The following is a 12,275-nucleotide window of genomic DNA, read 5'->3' on the forward strand; positions in this document are numbered from 1 at the left end:
AGAGAGAGAGAGAGAGAGAGAGAGAGGAGATGAACCCACCACTCTCGAAGCTTCAGAAGGGAGGCTGCGATGAGAAGACTGCGGGGTGGAGGTTGCCGACAAGCTCCGATCAGTTCGGCCTCAAACTGAGACGCCGCCCACACAACGGCAGGTAGCCATTGAAAGATGGAACAACATGGACGAGGGATCTAGGCCGCCTCTACCAGGCCTACTTGTTCAGCTTTGAGGACAGATATGGGCCACCGCGGTGGCCGCCGTTGGGATGATTTGGTTCGTGCGCTGCCTCAGCCCAGTGGATTGGGTTTGAATGACGAGGGAGGGGAACCAAATTAGATTGCAGGGAGGGACTTTTTTGCAAACTTTGTGGACATGTCGACCCACCCAAATCTGAGCCATCAATCTCCCATCCAATGGTACAGATCCATTTTTTCTATTTTTTGTATCCTAAGCTCGGATTCTATACTAGTCGCTCCCTATATCGAGCAAATAAAAGATCTAGGGAGCTTAGAGTCTGTAATGAAGTGATGCACCAAAGGCAACCCATCTTAATAAAAAAAATGTAATGAACTAGAGGCAGGTGCAGTAGGGTTTGCACTAGGAACATTGGATGTTGATAATTCTTATGAGAAACAATATGGCACAGAATGATGAAGGTATAATTTCTAACCATGTTGTTCCCATTCATATCCATGATAAAAATTGTCCTCGCATAAAAGAGGAAACACACTTGCTGATTCTAAAGCTATATTAAGGTTGTCTTGACACAAGTAGAATCTAGAGGGGATTGTGAAGGAAATATGCCCTTGAGGCAATAATAAAGTTATTATTTATTTCCTTATATCATGACAAATGTTTATTATTCATGCTAGAATTGTATTAACCGGAAACATAATACATGTGTGAATACATAGACAAACAGAGAGTCACTAGTATGCCTCTACTTGACTAGCTCGATGATCAAAGATGGTTATGTTTCCTAGCCATAGACATGAGTTGTCATTTGATTAACGGGATCACATCATTAGGAGAATGATGTGATTGACATGACCCATTCCGTTAGCTTAGCACCCGATCGTTTAGTATGTTGCTATTGCTTTCTTCATGACTTATACATGTTCCTATGACTATGAGATTATGCAACTCCCGTTTACCAGAGGAATACTTTGTGTGCTACCAAACGTCACAACGTAACTGGGTGATTATAAAGGTGCTCTACAGGTGTCTCCGAAGGTACTTGTTGGGTTGGCGTATTTCGAGATTAGGATTTGTCACTCCGATTGTCGGAAAGGTATCTCTGGGCCCACTCGGTAATGCACATCATTTAAGCCTTGCAAGCATTGCAACTAATGAGTTAGTTGCGAGATGATGTATTACGGAACGAGTAAAGGGACTTGCCGGTAACGAGATTGAACTAGGTATTGAGATACCGACGATCGAATCTCGGGCAAGTAATATACCGATGACAAATGGAACAACGTATGTTGTTATGCGGTTTGACCGATAAAGATCTTCGTAGAATATGTGGGAGCCAATATGAGCATCCAGGTTCCGCTATTGGTTATTGACCGGAGACGTGTCTCGGTCATGTCTACATAGTTCTCGAACCCATAGGGTCCGCACGCTTAAAGTTTCGATGATGTACCGAAGGTAGTTCGGAGTCCCGGATGAGATCAGGGACATAACGAGGAGTCTCGAAATGGTCGAGATGTAAAGATCGATATATTGGACGACTATATTCGGACATCGGAAAGGTTCCGAGTGATTCAGGTATTTTTCGGAGTACCGGGGAGTTACGGGAATACGGGAAAGAAGTATTGGGCCTTAATGGGCCTTAGTGGGAAGGAGAGACAGCAGCCAGGAGGTGGCGCGCACCCCTCCCAAGCCCAATCCGAATTGGACAAAGGGTTTGGGGCGCGGCCCCCCTCCCTTCTTTCTCCTCTTCCCCCCCTTTCCCCCTTCTCCTAGTTGGACTAGGAAAGGAGGAAACCTACTCCAACTAGGAGTAGGAATCCTACTCCTTCGGCGCGCCCCTCCTAGGGCCGACCTCCTCCTCCCTTGCTCCTTTATATACGGGGGCAGGGGGCACCCCATAGACACAACAATTGATCAGTTGATCTTTTAGCCGTGTGCGGTGCCCCCCTCCACCATAGTCCACCTCGATAATACTGTAGCGGTGCTTAGGCGAAGCCCTGCGTCGGTAGAACATCAACATCGTCACCACGCCATCGTGCTGACGAAACTCTCCCTCAAAACTAGGCTGGATCGGAGTTCGACGGACGTCATCGGGCTGAACGTGTGCTGAACTCGGAGGTGCCGTGCGTTCGGTACTTGATCGGTCGGATCGTGAAGACGTACGACTACATCAACCACGTTGTGCTAACGCTTCCGCTTTGGTCTATGAGGGTACGTGGACACACTCTCCCCTCTCGTTGCTATGCATCACCATGATCTTGCGTGTGCGTAGGAATTTTTTTGAAATTACTACATTGCCCAATAGTGGCATCCGAGCCAGGTTTTATGCGTTGATGTTATATGCATGAGTAGAACACAAGTGAGTTGTGGGCGATATAAGTCATACTGGTTACCAGCATGTCATACTTTGGTTCGGCGGTATTGTTGGATGAAACGGCCCGGACCGACATTATGCGTACGCTTACGCGAGACTGGTTCTACCGATGTGCTTTGCACATAGGTGGCTGGTGGGTGTCAGTTTCTCCAACTTTAGTTGAACCGAGTGTGGCTACGCCGGTCCTTGCGAAGGTTAAAACAACACCAACTTGACAAACTATCATTGTGGTTTTTGAAGCGTAGGTAAGAACGATTCTTGCTAAGCCCGTAGCAGCCACATAAAACTTGCAACAACAAAGTAGAGAACGTCTAACTTGTTTTTGCAGGGCATGTTGTGATGTGATATGGTCAAGACATGATGCTAAATTTTATTGTATGAGATGATCATATTTTATAACCGAGTTATTGGCAACTGGCAGGAGCCATATGGTTGTCGCTTTATTGTATGCAATGCAATCGCCCTGTAATGATTTACTTTATCACTAAGCGGTAGCGATAGTCGTAGAAGCATAAGATTGGCGAGACGACAACGATGCTACGATGGAGATCAAGGTGTCGCGCCGGTGACGATGGTGATCATGGAGGTGCTTCGGAGATGGAGATCACAAGCACAAGATGATGATGGCCATATCATATCACTTATATTGATTGCATGTGATGTTTATCTTTAATGCATCTTATTTTGCTTTGATTGACGGTAGCATTATAAGATGATCTCTCACTAAATTTCAAGATAAAAGTGTTCTCCCTGAGTATGCACCGTTGCCAAAGTTCGTCGTGCCCAGACACCACGTGATGATCGGGTGTGATAAGCTCTACGTCCATCTACAACGGGTGCAAGCCAGTTTTGCACACACAGAATACTCAGGTTAAACTTGACGAGCCTAGCATATGCAGATATGGCCTCGGAACACTGAGACCGAAAGGTCGAGCTTGAATCATATAGTAGATATGATCAACATAGTGATGTTCACAATTGAAAACTACTCCATTTCACGTGATGATCGGTTATGGTTTAGTTGATTTGGATCACATGATCACTTAGATGATTAGAGGGATGTCTATCTAAGTGGGAGTTCTTAAGTAATATGATTAATTGAACTTTAATTTATCATGAACTTAGTCCTGGTAGTATTAGCATATCTATGTTGTAAATCAATTGCTCGCGTTTAGCTCTCCTATTTTATTTTTGATATGTTCCTAGAGAAAACTAAGTTGAAAGATGTTAGTAGCAATGATGCGAATTGGATCTGTGATCTGAGGTTTATCCTCATTGCTGCACAGAAGAATTATGTCCTTGATGCACCGCTAGGTGACAGACCTATTGCAAGAACAGATGCAGACGTTATGAACGTTTGGCTAGCTAGCTCAATATGATGACTACTTGATAGTTTAGTGCACCATGCTAAACGGCTTAGAATCGGGACTTCAAAAACGTGTTGAACGTCATGGACCATATGAGATGTTCCAGGAGTTGAAGTTAATGTTTCAAGGAAATACCCGAGTTGTGAGATATGAAGTCTCCAACAAGTTCTATAGCTAAAAGATGGAGGAGAATAGCTCAAGCAGTGAGCATGTGCTCAGATTGTCTGGGTACTACAATCGCTTGAATCAAGTGGGAGTTAATCTTCCAGATAAGATAGTGATTGACAGAGTTCTCTAGTCACTATCACCAAGTTACTAGAACTTCGTGATGAACTATAATATGCAAGGGATAAACGGAAATGATTCCCAAGCTCTTCGTGATGCTGAAATCGACGAAGGTAGAAATCAAGAAAAGCATCAAGTATTGATGATTGACAAGACCACTAGTTAAAACAATGTGAAATAGTTTCACTACTCACGCCACCTGGAACACCACAGTATAATGGTGTGTTCGAACGTCATAACCGTACTTTATTAGATATGATGCAATCTATGATGTCTCTTACCGATCTACCACTATCGTTTGGGGTTATGCATTAGAGACAACTGCATTCATGTTAAATAGTGCATCATCTAAATCCGTTGAGACGACACCGTATGAACTATGGTTTGGCAAGAAACCTAAGTTGTCGTTTCTTAAAGTTTGAGGTTGCAATGCTTATGTGAAAAAGTTTCAACCTGATAAGCTCAAACCCAAATCGGAGAAGTGCGTCTTCATAGGATACCCAAAAGAAAATGTTGGGTACTCCTTCTATCACAGATCCGAAGGCAAGATATTCGTTGCTGAGAATGGATCCTTTCTAGAGAAGGAGTTTCTCTCGAAAGAAGTGAGTGGGAGGAAAGTAGAACTTGATGAGGTAACTGTACCCGCTCCCTAATTGGAAAGTAATTCATCGCAGAAACCGGTTTCTGTGACGCCTACACCAATTAGTGAGGAAGTTGTTACTGAACCTCGTATAGAGATAGATCAAAACGCTTGATATGTTTTTTCAATGAGTACATACCTTGACAAGATTTTGAAGTAGTTCAAAATGGAACAATCAAAGAAAGAGTTCTTGCCTGTGTTACAAGGTGTGAAATTGAGTAAGGCTCAAAGCCCGCCCACGGCAGAAGATAGAAAGAGAATGAAAATCATTCCCTATGCCTCAGCCATAGGTTCTATAAAGTATGCCATGCTATGTACGAGATCTATTGTATACCCTACACTGATTTTGGCAAGGGAGTACAATAGTGATCTAGGAGTAGATCACTGGACAACGGTCAAAATTATCCTTAGTGGAATAAGGATATGTTTCTCGATTATGGAGGTGACAAAAGGTTCGTCGTAAAAAGGGTTACGTCGATACAAGTTTTGGCACTGATCCAGATGACTCTAAGTCTTCATCTGGATATATATTAAAAGTGGGAGCAATTAGCTAAAGTAGCTTCGTGCAGAGCATTGTAGACATAGAAATTTGCAAAATACATACGGATCTGAATATGACAGACCCGTTGACTAAACTTCTCTCACAAGCAAAACATGATCACACCTTAGTACTCTTTGGGTGTTAATCACATAGCGATGTGAACTAGATTATTGACTCTAGTAAACCCTTTGGGTGTTGGTCACATGACGATGTGAACTATGGGTGTTAATCACATGATGATGTGAACTATTGATGTTAAATCACATGGCGATGTGATCTAGATTATTGACTCTAGTGCAAGTGGGAGACTGAAGGAAATATGCCCTAGAGGCAATAATAAAGTTATTATTTATTTCCTTATATCATGATAAATGTTTATTATTCATGCTAGAATTGTATTAACCGGAAACATAATACATGTGTGAATACATAGACAAACAGAGTGTCACTAGTATGCCTCTACTTGACTAGCTCGTTGATCAAAGATGGTTATGTTTCCTAGCCATAGACATGAGTTGTCATTTGATTAACGGGATCACATCATTAGGAGAATGATGTGATTGACATGACCCATTCCATCATCTTAGCACCCGATCGTTTAGTATGTTGCTATTGCTTTCTTCATTACTTATACATGTTCCTATGACTATCAGATTATGCAACTCCCGTTTACCAGAGGAACACTTTGTGTGCTACCAAACGTCAAAACGTAACTGGGTGATTATAAAGGTGCTCTACAAGTGTCTCCGAAGGTACTTGTTGGGTTGACGTATTTCGAGATTAGGATTTGTCACTCCGATTGTCGGAGAGGTATCTCTGGGCCCACTCGGTAATGCACATCATTTAAGCCTTGCAAGCATTGCAACTAATGAGTTAGTTGCGAGATGATGTATTACGGAACGAGTAAAGGGACTTGCCGGTAACGAGATTGAACTAGGTATTGAGATACCGACGATCGAATCTCGGGCAAGTAACATACCGATGACAAATGGAACAACGTATGTTGTTATGCGGTTTGACTGATAAAGATCTTCGTAGAACATGTGGGAGCCAATATGAGCATCCAAGTTCCTCTATTGGTTATTGACCGGAGACGTGTCTCGGTCATGTCTACATAGTTCTCGAACCCGTAGGGTCCGCACGCTTAAAGTTTCGATGACGGTTATATTATGAGTTTATGAGTTTTGATGTACCGAAGGTAATTCGGAGTCCCGGATGAGATCGGGGACATGACGAGGAGTCTCGAAATGGTCGAGACGTAAAGATCGATATATTGGACGACTATATTCGGACATCGGAAATGTTCCGAGTGATTTGGGTATTTTTCGAAGTACCGGGGAGTTACGGGAATACGGGAAAGAAGTATTGGGCCTTAATGGGCCTTAGTGGGAAGGAGAGGCAGCAGCCAGGAGGTGGCGTGCGCCCCTCCCAAGCCCAGTCTGAATTGGACAACCTCTTCCCCCCTTTCCCCCTTCTCCTAGTTGGACTAGGAAAGGAGGAAACCTACTCCAACTACGAGTAGGAATCCTACTCATTTGGCGCGCCCCTCCTAGGGCCGGCCTCCTCCTCCCTTGCTCCTTTATATACGGGGGCAGGGGGGCACCCCATAGACACAACAATTGATCAGTTGATCTTTTAGCCGTGTGCGGTGCCCCCCTCCACCATAGTCCACCTCGATAATACTGTAGCGGTGCTTAGGCGAAGCCTTGCGTCGGTAGAACATCAACATCGTCACCACGCCGTCGTGCTGACGAAACTCTCCCTCAACACTCGGCTGGATCGGAGTTCGAGGGACGTCATCGGGCTGAACGTGTGCTGAACTCGGAGGTGCCGTGCGTTCGGTACTTGATCGGTCGGATCATGAAGACGTACGACTACATCAACCACGTTGTGCTAACACTTCCGCTTTCGGTCTACGAGGGTACGTGGACACACTCTCCCCTCTCGTTGCTATGCATCACCATGATCTTGCGTGTGCGTAGGAATTTTTTTGAAATTACTACGTTTCCCAACAGATTGGTCTTTGAACACAAAGTATAGTGACACGGTGACATCTTGTGCTAGATGTTTCGATGAAGATCATTGTCCATGGAGGATACAAACTCCAAGTTGAAGGGTCATAATACTTTCATGGTATGGAGTTAACTTTGTATCACAATTTATGTGAGTTGTGTTGAACTACTATGTGATGTTATGTTGAACTATTATGTCGTTGTTATTGTTTTAAAATGTTGTCAAAACCCTGCTGAAATGGGAGGAAATGTGAAAGAACATCTAGGGTCTAATGTACATGTTTAATGTATAAAAATGTTTAGCCTGACATGTGATGATTGCCAAACATCACCCACAAAAAGCAAAGAAATGGCTTCACTGAATATATTTACTTCTCTTCTATTTTAGTGATCTTGTGAAGCTATTTCCGAGTCTTAGGGAAAGACACACTATTGAAGGGGATGTTGAAGGTGGAAGAGAATATGCTCAGTGCTCCATTCCATCCTCTTGTCGTCCAAGGCCAAAAAGATTGAGCCTATAGCCTATCATTCTTCTTCTTTGATTTATTGTCTCTCTTGTAGTTGAGATCGCTGGCACTTTTGCCCCGGAGTCTCTCGATGTACATCTTGTCCCAGAGCATCGAGAGTTTGCTCTGAACATTTCTATGGTGAAGTCACTACTTCCATCCTGGAATATCAGGGCTTCGAGGTGACGCCCAAACACTGTCTGGTGCTTCCTCGGGTTGAAGTGGATATTACCCAATATTGGGCTTCAAGCAGGATGACCTGAATTCAGAATTAGGAGAAAACCGAGGTGGTTTTCTCAAGAATGTGTTGCACCCCCCACGTGCCCTCTATCATCCTTCTGAGTGACATTCGTCCCACCTAAACCACTCGCAAGCTGACTCAGGGTGTCATGCTTGCAATGTGGACTAAAATGAGCACAATTCATGAGTTTTTTTGCGAGAAAAGGCTAAAATGTCATATATTAAGTAGCCCAAACCATTACAAAAACACCCTATAGAAACTTAAAATAATACATCCAAATCTTTGGGGGTGTCGAAGTTTCCTACCTCCTGCATCCATTGACGACCCACCATGAGGAAAACTCGTTGTCGTCTCTCCAGGCCTCTGTCTTAACATAGCAAACTTGTTTGAACTCATCCTATTTGCCACCACCGGGCGGCAAATTGTCGATGCAATGCCCGCACTGGAGCCAGTTGGGCCGACATCTTTTCTCGCTGCATCTTCTTTCTTCTGTAGGGATTTGCTTATGGTTTTCTCAGTGTTTTTAGTGGTTTCATTTCGTTTTTGTTTTGATTCCTTTTTCTTTGTTGTTTTTATTTTTTAATTTTTGTTTTTTCTTCTCTTTTTTGTGTATTATACAAAAAGTTCACCATGTATTACAAAAATGTTCATCATATATTAAGAAAATCTTCACCCAATATTATAAAAAGGTTCACCGTCCATTATAAAGAAAATGTTCATCGTGTATAAAAAATTCAACGTATATCACAAAAATGTTCAATCTATATCAAAAAATTGTTTGATATACAAAAAGTTCACCATATTAAAAAAATGTTTATCGTATATTACAAAAAGTTTAGCATGCATTATTAAATTATTCATTGTATATTAGGAAAAGTTGAATCTTTGTTTCAAGAAGTTTGAAATAAAAAACAGGTTGAAAACCAGGTTTGATACACTAAACCGGTTGCTACAGTGAAACAGGGTGCTACATTATTCAATTGCTACAGTCCATTTCTGTTTGCTGCATCCGATTGGGTCGGCCTAGTTGGCATGCACTCTATGTGAGTCCATCTCAAATGGATGAGGGCATCCATTTGTGGTGGACTCACATAGTGGCTACAACTAGTGGCTCAAGAATGTGTTTCGTTGCTGATGTAGACGAGACGGCACCAGTGGCTACGATCTCCTTAGCAATCGTCGCCCAAAAAAGAAAACGCCGGAGAGGGTCTATTGAACGCCACAGTTCTGGTCTAAGAATCAATGTTTCTCAAGGTCTTGTACCGGCAGTGCATTTTGCTCGTTTCTTAGGTGGGATACTCACCATCGTAATCTTTAGAGGTTCTAAGTAGAATTTATTCTTTTTTTTGTGAAAAGTAGAATTACTCTTACTCTTACTTTTATTTCTACACTGATTGATTTTTTTTCTACAAAAATACACTGATTGATAATAATCATTCATTTATTGTAACTACATGCAGGCACTCCATCTTGCAACATACATATATGGATTTTACTCAGATATTTTAGAGGCACGGTTTTTTTTTTACGGAAGCAGCCAAGGGACTACTAAAAAATTAATAAAAAAATGGTGAACTTTTTGGCGGAAAGGGCGGGGAGCTCCCGCATTGCATTATAGAAAGGGAAAGAGAGTTGATCCAGTTAATAAGAGATACCGGACCCAAAAACGAAACAAACCCGAATAATTAAGAAAACCGGTGAAGACCACACATATATAATGGTGAACTTATGGATGAATTTTACAGATAAAATTTCCAGACCTCTCTGCACCACCCTAACCTCCCCAATCCCTTTCTAAACACAAACTGTAATGTCAGCCTGTAAAACTAATGCATAAAAACCATCAGCAATCCGTAGCATTGCCGTTAAATTAATGGTCGAAAGCAGTTACATAAAAAGTGAGCCTGAAACACGTAGGCTTCAGACACATTACACGTGGACCTTAAAAGCTAGGAGTAGTGAATATTTCTGAACCGCACATGAAGCAAACTTACATAACATACAAATATGTTTCCAGACACCCACTAGGACGTATACATATAAATGCAATACATAAACATATGCATACATGTGCATGACCAAACGCATACATAGAAATTAAATAAACTCCAAACGACTCAGGGTAGTACGCAGCATCTCCAGACGGCCCGAAGAAGCCACCGACCGACCAAATTGAGTAGAAGCAGAACATCTTCATCCGCACCGCTCGATAGATTGCCTCACTTGTTGGCCACCTCGCCGTCCTCGAAGATCTCGTCGCCGTCGCAGTCGCGGATGTCGTCGACGTGCTCCACGATGACGACGTGGACGCCGGGGTCCCTGACGGCGCAGCTGCCGGCGAGGAGCACCGAGTTGTTCACCGCCTGGTAGTTGCTGTTGGTGTAGGCGGCCAGCTGCACCTCCTCCTCCTCCTCGCCCTCCTCCCCCTCGCCGCCGGCCTCCGCGACGACGAGGTCCTCCGCGTCCATGGCCGCGCCGTCGTTCTCCCCCGCGAGCGTGATGACGGTGGTCTTGCCCTCGTCGCCGGTGCCGAGGGCGGTGGCGAGGTGGTCGTTGAGGTCGGTGATGGCGTTGCTCACCTCGGAGGCCGCGTTGGTGTTGTTGGAAGCCATGGCAACGGCGGCGGCGGCGGTTGTTAAGCTAGGTGGAGAGAAATGGGGTGGCTGGCTAGCAATGGAGGCTGATGGATCGGTGGATGGATTGATTGGTGGGATGCATATATAGCAGAGGAGAGGAGCAGAGGAGGGTAGCTTGCGTGCGTGGGGAGGGGAGGAATGGAATGGCAGGAGTTGCAAGCGATTCGAGGCTTGAGGACGCGGGCAAAGGATCCATGGATTGTTTTCTCGGTCGATCAGGTGAGTTCAGATCGATGGACATGCCGCCACTCGTCGTCAAGTGACTTGGGATCAAAGCAAAGGATTGTTCTCTCTGCTTCCGCCGCTGCTTGATCTGGGCTTCAGTTGAGCCCAGCCTGCTTAATTAGTACAGTAAGTAGTAGCCCAGCCCAGCTCTGTTTGACTGGGCTTCGTGGGATCTGCTCAGGCGGGCGCTGTCGGGCGCCGCGGCGACTATTTGTCGCTTTAAGCGAGGCGAGAGGGGAACTCTCGCTGAGTTTTTCCTCCACCTGCGTCATATTGGACCGGCCCATTGGTGCGCGCGTAGGGATTAAAAATATAGGAGAGAAAATGGCCGCGATCGGGTGCTGCTAGCAACTCCGCCTAGGATCCAAACGCATATATGGGATTGGCTGTGCCTGTCATAGCTGAGTGTTCCCTCTTGGCACTGGATTTTGCTAGTATCACCTTTGATCATTGCAGCAGAGAGGCCAATGCGGTGGCGGATGCATTAGCTAAACACTGGATTAATTCTAGCAAGTCTGAAGTGCAGGAAATCATCCCTGGCTTTATTCTTCATCAATATGTAAACGATCTGGCTATCATTTGATGAATAAAGTTATTATGTTACAAAAAACTCCACCTAGGATCCTTCTAGTGGTAAGTTGTAGGGCGCATCCTACTTGAGGCTATTTGATCCAGTTTTTTTTCTGATTTCTTTTCTTTTTTAATTTTTTCTTCTCCATTTTTTCATTATTTCTTGCATTTTATTTCTTCATTTTTCTTGCATTTTGTTTTCTTTCCACTTTTTGTTTGGTTTCTTTTTCTTCTCCTTTTTTTCTTATGTTTGTTTTCGTTTCCACTCTACATTTTCGTGTGTGTCAAAAACATTTTTTTAATAAGTGATCAATAGTTTCTGTATACACGTTTAACATTGTCTGAATGCTTATTCAATATTTTTACAAATGCTTGTTCAAAATTTTAGTACTTATTCAACATTTTTCAAATACCCATTCAACATTTTCAACGTTCAACATCTTTTAATAATTATTCAACATTTTTTTCAAATACTTACTCAACATTTTCAAGTATTTCTTCAACATTTTTCATATACCCATTCAATTTTTAATACTTATTCAACATTTTCAAATACTTGTTCGCCATTTTCAATACTTTTTCAACATTTTTTTAATTATTGTCAACATTTTTCAAATGCTTTATTAACATTTTTATATACATGATCAATATATTTCATCATTTTTTAATACATAGTAAACATTTTT

The 12,275-nt window shown here is 43.1% G+C and overlaps 1 protein-coding gene across 1 annotated transcript; it reads right to left on the reverse strand.

Moving 5' to 3' along the window:
- Positions 1–10,050: 10,050 nt before the first annotated feature.
- LOC119352851 lies at positions 10,051–10,866 on the reverse strand. The gene has a single exon (XM_037619440.1). The coding sequence runs from the start codon at positions 10,768–10,770 to the stop codon at positions 10,378–10,380; it is 393 nt and encodes a 130-aa protein (XP_037475337.1). The 5' UTR covers positions 10,771–10,866; the 3' UTR covers positions 10,051–10,377.
- Between the last annotated feature and the right edge of the window lie 1,409 nt (positions 10,867–12,275).

The sequence above is a fragment of the Triticum dicoccoides genome, chromosome 2A (assembly GCF_002162155.2).
Source record: "Triticum dicoccoides isolate Atlit2015 ecotype Zavitan chromosome 2A, WEW_v2.0, whole genome shotgun sequence".
Lineage (NCBI taxonomy): Eukaryota > Viridiplantae > Streptophyta > Magnoliopsida > Poales > Poaceae > Triticum > Triticum dicoccoides.

Bases quoted from the DNA above. Each gene is read 5' to 3' on its own strand.
- LOC119352851 (XM_037619440.1), bottom strand. From the start codon at position 10,770: ATGGCTTCCAACAACACCAACGCGGCCTCCGAGGTGAGCAACGCCATC.